At 38.6% G+C, this 13,970-nt stretch overlaps 1 protein-coding gene across 2 annotated transcripts in view; it reads right to left on the reverse strand.

Moving 5' to 3' along the window:
• Nucleotides 1–13,970, reverse strand: part of SLIT2 (slit guidance ligand 2) — a 418,221-nt gene that overhangs the window by 37,265 nt on the left and 366,986 nt on the right. For both annotated transcript variants that reach the window (XM_003411373.4, XM_064286010.1), the window contains one exon: nt 4,570–4,663. In XM_003411373.4, the coding sequence (XP_003411421.1) occupies nt 4,570–4,663 (94 nt within the window). The remainder of the gene's footprint in view (nt 1–4,569; nt 4,664–13,970) is intronic.

Consider the following 13,970-nt stretch of genomic DNA (forward strand, 5'->3'; position numbering starts at 1 on the left):
CTTATGGCATATCATGGTCTAAAAATACCTAAAAGCAATTTAGGAGATTTATGAGGTATATAATAAAACAAGAAAAGTAAAACCAGCTCTGTTAGCTTCATAATAAGAACACGAATTTGAAGTAACAGTACAACTTGTCCAAACAAAATTTGTCAGTAGAGGTTTTCTTTAGCAGCTTCACATCATGTTGGTCTTTGAGTCCATTTTCTTTTTACAGCTCCCTTTCTCATTATGTGCAATTATTTATCACATTTTACACAAATAACTGCGCGCAGTCTATGTTTTCTTGCCAGGTATTTTCGTAAACGTGATATGCTAATTTTTTTTTTTTTTTTTTTTTACAGCAAAGTGAAAAAAATATTGGCATAGCGTACTAAGAAAATATCTCATGGTGGGAGGGCGTGGTTGGCAAAAAAATGTAAAACACGTGTTATTTGTGTAAAAATATGGTCTACACATACACCATGGTAGTAATAGCATGTATTATGGCTTAACCTGTTTAGCTGTTTTAGTCAAAATTATGACTGAAAATCATGGATTTCCAACTCGGCTAATCCACAGTCCAGCTAAATCATAAGAGGTATGCTTAAAACTGTGCAAACCAATTGAAAGTAGTAAAAGGGATATTTAATTAAGGATTAATCTTTTTGAAGATAAACGCTCTTATTTTTGAAGTTTCCACCATATCACTAATAATTTATCTTATAATTTCAATGCACAGAGCACTGTGAAAGCTGTATTACAGAATAAGCAGTTCTGAAAAACCACCTACCAAATTTTTCTGAAAAAATGATAATATTTTACCTTAGTCATCTAGTGCTGCTATAAAAGGAATTTCATAAATGGATGGCTTGAAAAAAGAGAAATTTATTCTCACAATCTAGGAGGCTAGAAGTCCAATTTCAAGGTGTCAGTTCCAGGGGAAGGCTTTCTCTCTTGGTCGGCTCTGGGGGAAGATCCTTACCAACAATCTTCCCCTGGTCTAGGAGCTTCCCAGTGCAGGGACCCTGGATTCAAAGGACACACTATTCTCCTGGCTCTTGTTTCTTGGTGGTATGAGGCCCCCATATCTCTCTGCTTGCTTCTCTCTTTTATATCTCAAAAGAGACTGTTTTAAAACACAATCTAATCTCAATAACATAACTGCCCCTAATTCCACCTCATTAACATCACAGAGGCAGGATTTACAACACAAAGGAAAATCATATCAGATGACAAAAATGTTGGACAGTCACGTATTTGTTACATAAACAATGCCCTTCTAATTTGCTGAATTCAGTTGTGGGCAGATCAAAGATGTTAGTAGTTAAAATAATTTTGTATATGGATAAATTATGGTATATTCACACAATGGAATACTACACATCGGTAAAGAATAGTGATGGATCTGTGAAACATTTCATAACATGGAGAAACCTGGAAGGCATTATGCTGAGTGAAATTAGTCAGTTGCAAAAGGACAAATATTGTATAAGACCACTACTATACGATCTTGAGAAATAGTTTAAACTGAGAAGAACACACTCTTTTCTGGTTACGAGTCGGGGAGGGAGGGTGGGAGAGGGGTATTTACTAAATAGATAGTAGACAAGAACTACTTTGGGTGAAGGGAACGACAACACTCAACACAGTGGAGGTCAGCACAACTGGACTAAACCAAAGCAAAGCAGTTTCCTAAACAAACTGAATGCTTCGAAGGTCAGTGAAGCAAGGGCAGGGGTTTAGGGACCATGGTTTCAGGGGGCATCTAAGTCAATTGGCATAATAAAATCTACTAAGAAAGCATTCTGCCTCCTACTTTGAAGAGTGGTGTCTGGGGTGTTAAATGCTAGCAAGCAGCTGTCTAAGATGCATCAATGAATCTCAACCCACCTGGATCAAAGGAGAATGAAAAACACCAAGGACGCAAGATAATAATGACCCCAAGAGACAGAAGGGGCTACATGAACCAGAAGCTACATCATCCTGAGACCAGAAGAACTAGATGGTGCCTGGCCACAACCGATGACTGCCCTGACAGGGAACACAACAGAGAACCCCTGAAGGAGCAGGAGAAAAGTGGGATGCAGACCCCAAATTCTCATAAAAAGACCAGACTTCATGGTCTGACTGAGACTAGAAGGACACTGGTGATCATGGCCCCCAGACCTTCTGCTGGCCCACGACAGGAACCATCCCCGAAGCCAACTCGTCAGACATGGATTGGACTGGACAATGGGTTGGAGAGGGATGCTGGTGAGGCGTGAGCTCCTTGGTTTGGGTGGACACTCGATACTATGTTGGCATCTCCTGCCTAGAGGGGAGATGGAAGGGTAGAGAGGCTTAGAAACTGGCAAAATGGTCACGAAAAGAGAGAGTGGAAGGAGGGAGCGGGCTGTCTCATGGGGGGGAGAGTAATTGGGAATATGTAGCAAGGTATATGTAAGATTTTATGTGAGAGACTGACTTGTTTTGTAAACTTTCACTTAAAAAAATTTTTTTTTAAAGCACAATAAAAATTATTAAAAAAATAATTTTGTATAGTGTTTGGTTGAACAAAATGCAAATGCAAGGTTCTGTATAAAATAAAGATTTCAGAAAGACTTTTGGCTTTTATGTAGGGCTGTAAACTAAGACATAAAAAGCAGAATCAAAGTCATTCTTTTCCTTTTCAATAAATAAAGCATTGAAAGGAGTCAGAAGTTGTTGCAAAGTATCTGTATACTCTAAAACGGTATATTTTAAAACAAATTGAAGTTTTCTTTAAAGAAAACTTGAGACTAAAGATATCACTCAATTGACTTTTGAAAGGCAGTGGGTGTCTAGCGATACTGAGACTCCCTTGTCCCCAATTTAGAATGTCTGATGATCTATTTGCCAATAATTAAATCTTAAGTAACATCTCCACTTATAAAACCGTTACTGACCTAAGTAATTTTTAATTATCTGAATCCTATGGCAATTAAGCAGGGACCATCTCACTGAGAAGTTAAAGTATGGGAAAGAGATTGAATAGCTGCAAAGGTACAAAAACATAAAATGGAACTATGACTAGATGCTCTAGCCCCCTGGAGGCAAGAAATAAATATTGGGTGAAGGACCAAATAATGCTATTTGCTACTTATCTGACCAAAGGGTAGCTCAACTCTTGAGCCCAATGGCGTCATTCTAGAGAACACATTCTAATCTTCTAGACCAGACCAATTGTAATGTTAATAAATCACAGAATTCCATAGAGGTAACGTGTTGTATCAGAAAAATCACCCAATTGGAAAGTATAAAACCCAGCTCTGGCTCTGCTAATAAATAACCATGAGCTCTCTGGACAGCCACCCAGACTCACTGGTCCGTGGTTTCCTCGTGCTTACAATGAAGAATATGCATCAGATTATCTTTAAATCTACTGCCAGCTCTAAAAACAGACATTGGTGTTGATGGGCCCTTAAATTATTTCATGAACCTGGCAAAAGAGTCGTTTAATTTGATAGAAAATATATTCCAGGATGACTACGGAGGAGAAAAAGAATGATTTTCAAGTTCTGAGCTCACCTCATGCCTGGCTTGACTGCCGTTTTTCTCATTCCAAATGGGATATTTTGAAGGTGAAAAGGGCACTATTAATAATTACACTGAGACAGCAGGCATCAACTGGGACTGTCCTGGGTATTCGGGACATATGGTTACTCTAAACTTACCCCGACCTGGATAGAATAAAGTATTGTTTCAGACAATAAAATGTTCAGTTAGGTGAAAACTGAACCCCTGATTTTACCACAGGCTTACTTTCATGAAACATCAAGGGGATATTACTAATTGGCCTTCAGGTAAATTTTAAAAAACCTATATCCAAAGGCTCCACCACCCACCTGTCAGTTTGTCTTACGGTATGGCTTCAGTGTTGCTGTGATGCTGAAAGCTATGCCTCTGGTATTTCAAATACCAGCAAGGTCAACCATGGTAGACAGGTTTCAATGGGGCTTCGAGACTATGACAGACTAGGAAGAAAGACCTGGTGACCTACTTCTGAAAATTAAATAATGAAAACCTTATGAACCACCACAGAATATTGTCCAATCTGGTGCTGGAAGATGAGCCCCCTGGGCTGGAAGACGCTACAGAATAGCACAACAGGAGGCTCAAACATACTAATGACCATGAAGAGGGGAATCGACCTACATAGAGGACATACATTTTGTCCTGTAAGTTACAGGGAGCTCATGAAGAGTAACGGTATAGAACTGGACAATGTTTTGTTCTGTTATACATAAGGTTACCAAGAGTCGGAGCCAACTCAATGGCAACTAACAAAAACAACAATGAAATATCCAAAACCTACCTTATTCCATAAACGGCCTGCCAGAAAGAGTCACAGGATACAATAAGGCATTCAGTTTATTTTCTACAGTATACTAAAAAAAAGTCCCTGTTGTGCTAGAACATTTATAAAAATGTCACCGACACCTGTATGTCCCTTTAATACTAAGCTAAATGTGAAGATGGATCTTGAAAGGAGGATAAGGAGGTGGGGGTCCTAAAAGAAGAGCCCATCCCAGCTCCCTGGTTATGAGCCCAAAGGCAGGCTCTACTTACTTGAATCCCTTAGGTATCAGGATGCACTTGGAGTCATGCTGGCAGGGGTTCAGGTCCTGGGCACAGAAGTCCAGCTTCTCCTCACACAACTCACCTGTAACATGCAAATGCTGTTAGTTCACTGAGAAAGGTTAACAGGCTTCCTGCCAGCAGGCTATATAACGGGTCCTTAGAGGTTTTTTTTTTTAGAGGTTAGTACAACTTGTGCTTGACAAAAAAAAAAAAAAAAAAAATCACAAGGCATTCAACTAGATCCCATGGTGGTGCCATTGCTCATTAGTCTTATGATTTGGGAAAGCATAACTAATGGGATCTCTGGTTAATATGAGCCCCACCAGAACATACTACTGGATTTATGAAAAGGAAATCTCAATTTTTTCATTTCTATTGTTCTTTTTTATTTTTACCTTGAATTACAGCATATACACAGTGGTTAAATGCACAGCTTAATAAATATTTACAAATCGAATACACTTATGTCACCAGCATCCACATCCAGAAACACCATTTCCCAGCATTCCAGAAACCTCCCTCATACCCGCCTACTGTTACTGACTCTCCAAGTGTAAGCACTATAATGAAAAGACCATAGACCTGTTGTGCCTATTTTTGAACTTGACATAGGGGAAACATCCCATATGTATCCTTTTATGTCTGGCTTATTCTGTTGTTTTATGTTTGAAAAAAAAAATAAGTCCTCAAATTTTCATAGTCTCCAGGGTCTTATAAGTCTAGAAGAAGAATACTTTGTTTTTATGAATCATTTTAACAGCTCAACAGAAAACTCCTTAGCCACCTCCACAGAGCTATGAAGAAAAAAAAAAAGAGGAGGTATCAACATGGAGGACACACACTTTGTCCTTTAAGTTATCAGGCAGCTTATGAAGAATAGTTTTATCAATGAATGAGAGCTAGAAGCATAATGCTCTGGATTCTAGATGTTCTACGTTAAGTTGTACATCTGTCTATCTCAGGAAAGTTCTTCAGATACAGGAAGCATGGTCATATTTTCAGATATCATCAGCCAAACAAGACTTTCATTGATATGAAGACTTTCCAAATCACAGTATAAGCTATTAAGTTGATATATATAGAAAGGTTTACAGAAAAATGTAAACAAAATTCTTTTCTTTTCTACCTTACTTGTAAATTACTTTTCATTTGTTTTCTAAGAAGGAACAAATGAAGTGACACATCTATGTTGTTGCTAGGTGCAGCTGGGTTGGCTCTGATTCATAGTGAAAAAGAACGAAATGTTGCCTGATTCTGCACCATCCTCACAATTGTTGCTATGTTTGAGTCCACTGTGGCAGCCACTGTGTCAATCCATCTCATTGAGGGTCACCCTCTTTTCTGCTGACCGTCTCCCTTCCCAAACATGAAGTCCTTTTTCAGTGATTAGTCTCTTTTGATGACATGACCAAAGTAAGCTAGACAAAGTCTCACCATTCTTGCTTCTAAGCAGCATTATAGCTGTTCTTCCTCACAGACAGATTTGTTCTTTCTTCTGGCAGTCCACGGTATATTTTCAATATTCTTCGCTACACCACAATTCAAATGCATCAATTCTTCTTTGATCTTATTTTTTTATTGTCCAGCTTTCACATCTTTGCTTTGTAACACTTTAAAGAGGTCAACAGCACATCTCATCTAATCTTACTGTCCCCAAAGTCTGCTTAGCAGAAAACAAGTTTGTCATTTTGTCCCTGGATTAGGATCTCAGGAATTTTCCAATTCAAATAACTCTATTTAAAAAATATTCATTTGCTTTAAGTTGGATATAGCACTAGGAAAGGATGCATTTAAAATAATAAGTATATCTATTTCTCTAAAAGTTAGCTCTTTATATTCAGGTTGGCTATGTCTGCAACACAAGTAACTGTAGATACCAACACTTAGTGTTGCTGGACCACTTAAATGTTGGTAGATTCTGCTAGTGTACCTAGATTACCTTCTTCTCTCTCTGAAATAGATAATCTCTAGATAATAGAGTCCATTCTGGGCATTATGGATGCATGATAGAGGTGGGGAAGGTGCAGGGCTGACAGCCTGTTTTTGTTCCTATTCATAAATTATACCAAACAAGCTTTCTTATTATTTTAAGGAGAATTAAAATTAATAATAATGAAGAGGGAACTTATGATAGCAATCTGAGTAAATGGACAGAATTCCAGTGTTAATCAGTTATGATATTTTCAAATACACTTGTAACAAGGGAGGACATCCGGGTGAACTCCAGACAGAATCCCCAGAGCACAGATTTTTTTGGAGGGTCAAACATATCGTTCTTGAAATATGTGCATTTTGAGATGTTGCGTGGCTCAGGAAAAGCTTGAATACATGGTACTATATCACTCAACTTGAACTGGCACAGCAAGGGTAGGGATCAAAAAAGCAAACCATTGGTGAAAACAAATGCAATTTAATTTCTTAAAATGGCTACCTTTTATTTGTTTTTGTACCTCTCTATTCCCATCACAGGTCTCTGGGTGGCACAAATGGTTTACTCTTGGCTACTAACCAAACGTTTGGCAGTTCAAATCCACCCAGCACCACTGCAGAAGAAAGGACTGGTGATCTGCTTTCATAAAGATTACAGCCAAGATGTGGGGCCGCCATGAGTCAAAATCGACTTGAAAGCATTTTTTTTTTTTTTTTGGTTATTCCCATGGCATTAGCTAGCAAATTGCCTGGCACAAATTAGGTCTTCTATGGCTGTTGAAAATGTGAAACATAACACTTACTTGATTGCTTCTTGCAGCAAAAATACTTTTGAGATAACAAGAAAGGTGTCCCAGATGGCATCAAGGACAATGTAAGGAAGCTGAGAGAAGGAAAACTGGCAGCAGATCTGTGTTCTGGAATGCAAGCAGGGCTGGAGGGGTGGCCTATTGACGTCTGGATAACCCACAATCTCTCCTGGGAAATACTGGCCATCTCCACAGGAAATAGAGATGAGCTTGAGAACTGAGGAGGTGTACGCGTCAGCCTTTACGTGGCATGTCTGAGAAATGTTAAGATCAATGTTTTCTCGTTAGCAATTTTACAAATTCAATCCAATTCTAATTAAAAGAGTGTACCTTCCTCATTCGTTCTTTATGCACATAAAGAAAAACATATTCTTTCCTCACATAGGCCTTACAATCAAGCAGGGACAGCGATGAAGCGTATAGAGGGTAGACATAGCTGATGGGAACATGGGAGTCATTCAGGGCAGGGTAATTGAGCTGGACCTGGAAGAAAAGTATTTATATTTTCTTTTACTGGACCAGGTCGGCCCTATTTGTGATCTACTCTCCTCAAAGCTATAGTCCCAGGCACCTGACCACATCAACACAGGCAGATGCCTAGTCTCCCATCTGAACGTTCAGCATCCTTAATGGTTTGATGTTGATAATTGACTTCATTTCCATTGTTAACGGCCTGCTTCTGAATCTTCCCGGGGGTTCCTTTTAATAATCTGATGGTTTCTTTTTGTGTTCATTTTCCTGAAATTTGTCCTATCAATTAATTAATCTTTGAAATAAATCCAAACTTAATTAAATCCAGCTCTTCTTTAAGGTAAATTAAACCAGTTGCTAGTGAGTCAATTTGAACTCATGGCGACCCCACATGTTTTCATAGTTGAACTGTGCTCCATAGGGTTTTCAAGGGCTGTGATCTTTTGGAACTAGATTGCCAGGCCTTTCCTCAGAGGCACCTCTGGGTGGATTAGAACTACCAATCTTTCTTTTAGTAGCTGAGTGCTTAACTGTTTGCACACTCAGGTACTCCTTTAAGGTACACTGTTGTTGTGTACTGTCATGTCAATTTCATTCTTAGCAATCCTACAGAATAGAGTAGAACTGTTCCATAGTGTTTCCTAGGATGGTATATTTGCCAAGGATAAATGTCCTTTTGTTGTGAAAATTGGGACATGTGCATAAACAGAACACTGCCACAAAGTAACCCCCTGAGATAAAACCCAAAACCTAACCAAACCCATTGCTGTCTAGTCCATTCCGACTGATAGTGTCCTTATAGGGCAGAGTAGAACTGTTCCGTAGGGTTTCCAAGGAGCGGCTGGTGGAGCCGAACTGCCAACCTTTTGGTTAGTAGCTGAGCTCTTAACTACTGCACCACCAGGGATAAAATGAACCATAATTCAAACTAGAAAGACTCAGGAAATCACATTAGAAATGTAGAGATCAAGATGTTTCTAAGAAGGAACGTCTTTTTATGTTGTTCTCATTTTTGTTTTCTGAATGATCTGAAATGAGTTGCTTGATGATGTTTATCTGCCAGAAAGTTAGATCAGTGTTCATACTCAGAAAGAGTGTTTTTCCTTCCTTACTATTAAACTAATGCTATTAAAAAAATTTTTTTTTTTTATTATACTTTTAACTTTCTTAGGATATGAGAGATGATGGCTTCATACTGTTGAAATACCTGACCCAATCTGAACTTGCAGTCAAGAATCAAAGCCCAAAACAAAAACAAACAAACAAAAGGCTAGTACAGAAGGGTCATGTTTTATGAATTTTCGTATCACTTTTGATGCTCATAAACTGCACAAACTGCGCCCTCAATAAATATTTGCTGAGTTTTTTAAAATGGAAAAACTAACCTCTTCTTCAAGTAAATACACACAAAAAAGAGGTGTTTTTCAGTACTTCCTCACGAGAACACTACTAACAGCCCAGAAAATATCTGACTCCGTTTTTAAGGTAAAATAAATCCAAATAATACTGAATGTGACTTGGTTATGCTAAACTGTTGTTCCGGGCTCAGTGGGTACTACCTGCTAACTACAAAGCAAACAGAATCTTTAAAAGGTTTTCTGAGATTCAAATGCATTTTAAAAGGCTTCCCAAAGTTGGAAAATGAATGCAAACCACATAATGTCGGTCATCAGGCTGCCAAAGTAGTCTCTCTAGTTAAAAGACAGCTACTTGGTTTTCTCTCATTTGGGATCCTCAAGTGTGATCACAGTTATATTGATTTTGATATAAAAAGGCTTTACCACTTTTCAACACAGGGTTAAACACAAGATGGCTCAATGCTATTAAAAAAAAAAATGCTATTAAGAATCATTAAATCCTAAAAGTGTATGCAAAACCTACAAACGCAGCCACATCCAAGGTTTCTTCAGCACTCAAAATTTCCTTACAATTTCAGGACAGTGGAGCCATGGTGGTGCAGTGTGGTTAAGGGCTCTGCTGTGAACCAAAAGGTTGGCAGTTCGAATCCACCAGCAGCTTCTGGGAAAGCCTAAGGGGCAGTTCTACTCTGTCCTATAGGGTTGGTACAAGTCAGAATTGACTCGACGGCAACAGGTTTTGTACCAAAGACCTACCCTAAATAATGTTGTTCAATTTGAAATGTGCACTAAAAAGAAAATAAGGAGACACTAATGAAAAATACAGGTGAGGCATTTCCTTTATACACATAATTTATTTTAGGTAGAACGTTCTCTCTTGGAATTCCCCTAAGAATTCTTATGCCACTAGGAATGACATCACATAACCTAAACCACAGCACTGTAGTAATGGTTCTTGGAACGAAATAACACACAACTTAAATCTGCCATATAGGGAAGTCCCTGATAATTGCTGGAATAGGGACATATAACATTTTAAAGGTTATCTATGCATTATTTCATGTTATTCACAAACATTCCTGTGAAATAGGAGAGAGTTTGTTATCTGTTTCACAGAAGAAAAAACCAAGACTGTGAGAGTTCATAAATACTAAAAACTAGAGTTTATAAATAGTAAACCAAAAAACTAAAGCAGCTGTCATCGAGCGGATTCCAACTCATGGCGACCCCATGTGTCCAGCGCAGAACTGTGCTCATACGGTTTCAAATGGCTGGTTTTTTAGAAGTACAGCACCAGGCCCTTCTTCGGAGGCACCTCTGGATAAACTTGAACTTCCAATCTTTTGGTTAGCAGTGGGGTGTATTAACCATTTGGACTGACCAAGGACTCCATTTACAAATATTGGTGCCAGGCTTAAAACCTGAAATTTTTCCAACAGCCACACGAATTCATTAGAACCTCACCTGTCCTATCTGCTGGAAGAGAGCCTAGTGGCTGGGGAAATAATTAATTATACAAGCACTGATCAGGTGCTTTCTCCATTACATATAGATTATAAAATTGATTGTTTCTCTGCACCTGAACTCCACGGCTACAGCTTTACTCTTGTAAATGTATATAAGGGATAACTGTCTCTAGCAAGCTGAAAAGAGACAGCAGGGGGAACGGAAGAAAAGCTTGTTTGGCATAATCATCACTCTGAGATGTGAAAAGGAGCCAGGCCTGGTAGATGCAGCCTAGAAGAAGGGATTGGTTCCATCAGAGTACCCCCAAATTCAAGTGTATGACTGGGGTCAGTGCGACATTGCTTTCCATCTGGGCCCCTACTTACAAGGTATGAAAGTTCCTGGGTGGTGTAAATGGTTTGCACTTGAGTACTAACCTAAAGGTTGGCAGTTCTAACCCATGCAGCAGTGCTGTGGAAGAAAGGTCTGGCAATCTACTTCCATAAAGATTACAACCAAAAAACCTATGGAGTAGGTCTACTATGTAATACATGGGGCCGCCATGAGTTGGAATCGACTAGATAGCAACAGATTTGGTTCCGGTTTTGATCCTTGGGTAAGTGCTTTATTGTTACTTAATGCAAGTTAGTTCCCAAATCTTTGTTGTTTATATCTACACAGCTCTTTTAAATTAATGATATGTCAGTTAATTATGGAGGTTCATGTCATTTAACTAAATACCATCTGTGTTGCTAGGTGCCGACCAGTCATTCTGACTCGTAGCGACTCTGTACTCTGGTACAATGAAACCGAAAACTGCCTGGTCCTGCACCATCCTCATAATCATTGCTATGTTTGAGCCCACTGTTGCAGCCACTGTGTCAATCCATCTCATTGAGGATCTTCCTCTTTTTCCCTGACCCTGTACTTTCTAGCATGATATCCTTTTCCAGGAGCTGATCCCTCCTGATAACATGTCCAAAGCATGTGAGATGTAGTCTCACCATCCTTGCTTCTAAGGAACACTCCAGCTGGACTTCTTCCATGACAGATTTGTTTTTTCTTCTGGCAGTCCATGGTATACTCAATATTCTTCACCAACACCATAATTCAAATGCATCAATTCTTCGGTCTTCCTTATTCAGTGTCCAGTTTTTGCATGCATATGAGGTAACTGAAAATACGGCTTGGGTCAGGCACACCTTAGACCTCAAATTGACACCTATGCTTTTTAGCACCTTAAAGGTTTTTTGCAGCAGACTTTTCCAATGCAATGTGTCTTTTGATTTCTTAACTGTTGCTTCCATGGGTACTGATTGTGGATCCAAGTAAAATGAAATCCTCGACAATTTCATTTTTTTTTCTCCATTTATCATGACGTTGCTTATTGGTCCAGTTGTGAGGATTTTGTTTTCTTTATGTTAAGGTGTAATCCATACTGAAAGCTGTAGTCTTTGATCTTCATCAGTAAGTGCTTCAAGTTGTCCTCACTTTTAGCAAGCAATGTTGTGTCATCTGCATATTTAGGGTTGTTAGTCAGTTTTCCTCAATCTTGATGCTGTATTCATCTTCATACAGTCCAGCTTCTAGGATTATTTGCTCAGCATACACACTAAATAAGTGTGGAGGAAGGTACAACCCTGATGCCCACCTTTCCTGATTTTAAACCACGTAGTGTCCCCTTGTTCCGTTTGAACGACTGCCTCTCGGCCCATGTGTTCCTCATGAACACAGTTAAGTGTTCTGGAATCCCACTCTTTACAATGTTATGCGTAGTTGCTATAAAGAAACTTTAATTCTATATTCTAATCAGGGCTTCTAACCCCGGCTAAGAATTTGCATTACTAACAAGTTCCCAGAAAGTTATACGTAAGAAGCACCTGGGGATTTTGTTAAACTATAGATTCTGATTTAGTACACCTGGGGTGGAAATGCAAATTCTCAACAGAGAACTTGTTAGAAATACAAATTCTCAGCAGAGGCTCTAACTGGAACAAACTGGTTCAAAGCCCTGCTTCCAGTGAAGTTTTGGATTCATAAGATCATAGAAAATTGTTTGAATGCTTTAAAAAACAAATTTAGTCAGGAGCAAATTCTTGGAGATAAAAGAGATCTTCTTTAAACATAAGCATGAAGTTTAGTCACCATATAAAGCCGTGTGGTGATTTAAAACACTACTGCACGGCCAAGCATGCTCCTGAGAGTATCTGTAAGTATTTAAGGACGTATTCCTGTGACAGAATAGTTGCTATTGTGTTGCTCAGATAGACTCAGACCTTAGACGTCCCAGCCCTAGACCACCAATTGCTTTAATACTTATAAAAAGAAAAGATGGCATTGGACAAAGGCAGGCACTGGATATATTACTCCACAGAGAATCTCATATGCTTTATTTTTACTTTCTAAAATATGAAACTATTTTTTCATGTTTTTCAACTTAACTCTATAAACCATAAGAGTGACTGACCAAACACAGTAAATCACCCAAATAATGCAAAAGAAAAAAATGAAGTCCTTAGCAAGGACAGAGAGTGCTGCTATGTAATACTGTATTTCTATCCAAATAATGCACACCTTCTAAGTTTGTTTGGCAGCTGTGCCCTCCCCCAATGAGGTCTTTTTGTAAGCGTAGCTATACCAATTTTTTTTTTTAACATGTCGCTGTAAAAAAGAATTAGCAGAGCGCACTTATCGAGGTAGAAGAGTGCAGCTGGCAAACAAACACAGAAGGCGTGTGTTATTTGCATAAAAATATGGTACCTTTCCTTATTAACGTTATGATCCAATTGCAAATGTCTCGCATACAACCAAAACGATCAAGACAAGCACTTACTGTGCTTCTGTTAGGATGCTGTGCCTGCACTTGGCACTTGATGACCTGTTGTAAGCTGAATGAGTAAAAATGCTATGTTATTAGTTGACAATCTGAACCTTAAAGTTAACAGTCACTAGTTTTTTTTTTTTTAGTGATTCCAGGATGACTTCCGGGACATACCCATCATCCTAATCACACCAGCACTTCCTGGATCTGGATGCACCTGTGAAGCTTTGTGGAAAGCACCGGAGTCAGTGATTATATATAGTTCTTTTTATACTTTCACCAAAACACTGCCTTGTACCCATGGTATAATATCAATTTGACCATGTCATTTATAAACCCATCTCTCAGGCTTTGTGATATATATTTCGTAAAAGGTTTCAATAAAGCATACATCTTTCAATATTTTTCATGTTTCAAATTACTAAAAATATTAATTTATAGTAATGGGGGACATTCCTGCTACCTTAACCATTTACTATTTACAACCTGTCTACTGTACTAAATGACCTGTTTTTTACTATAAAAACAACACATGCCTATGATATCTTTAAACAA

Source organism: Loxodonta africana, chromosome 5 (assembly GCF_030014295.1).
Source record: "Loxodonta africana isolate mLoxAfr1 chromosome 5, mLoxAfr1.hap2, whole genome shotgun sequence".
NCBI classification, from domain to species: domain Eukaryota; kingdom Metazoa; phylum Chordata; class Mammalia; order Proboscidea; family Elephantidae; genus Loxodonta; species Loxodonta africana.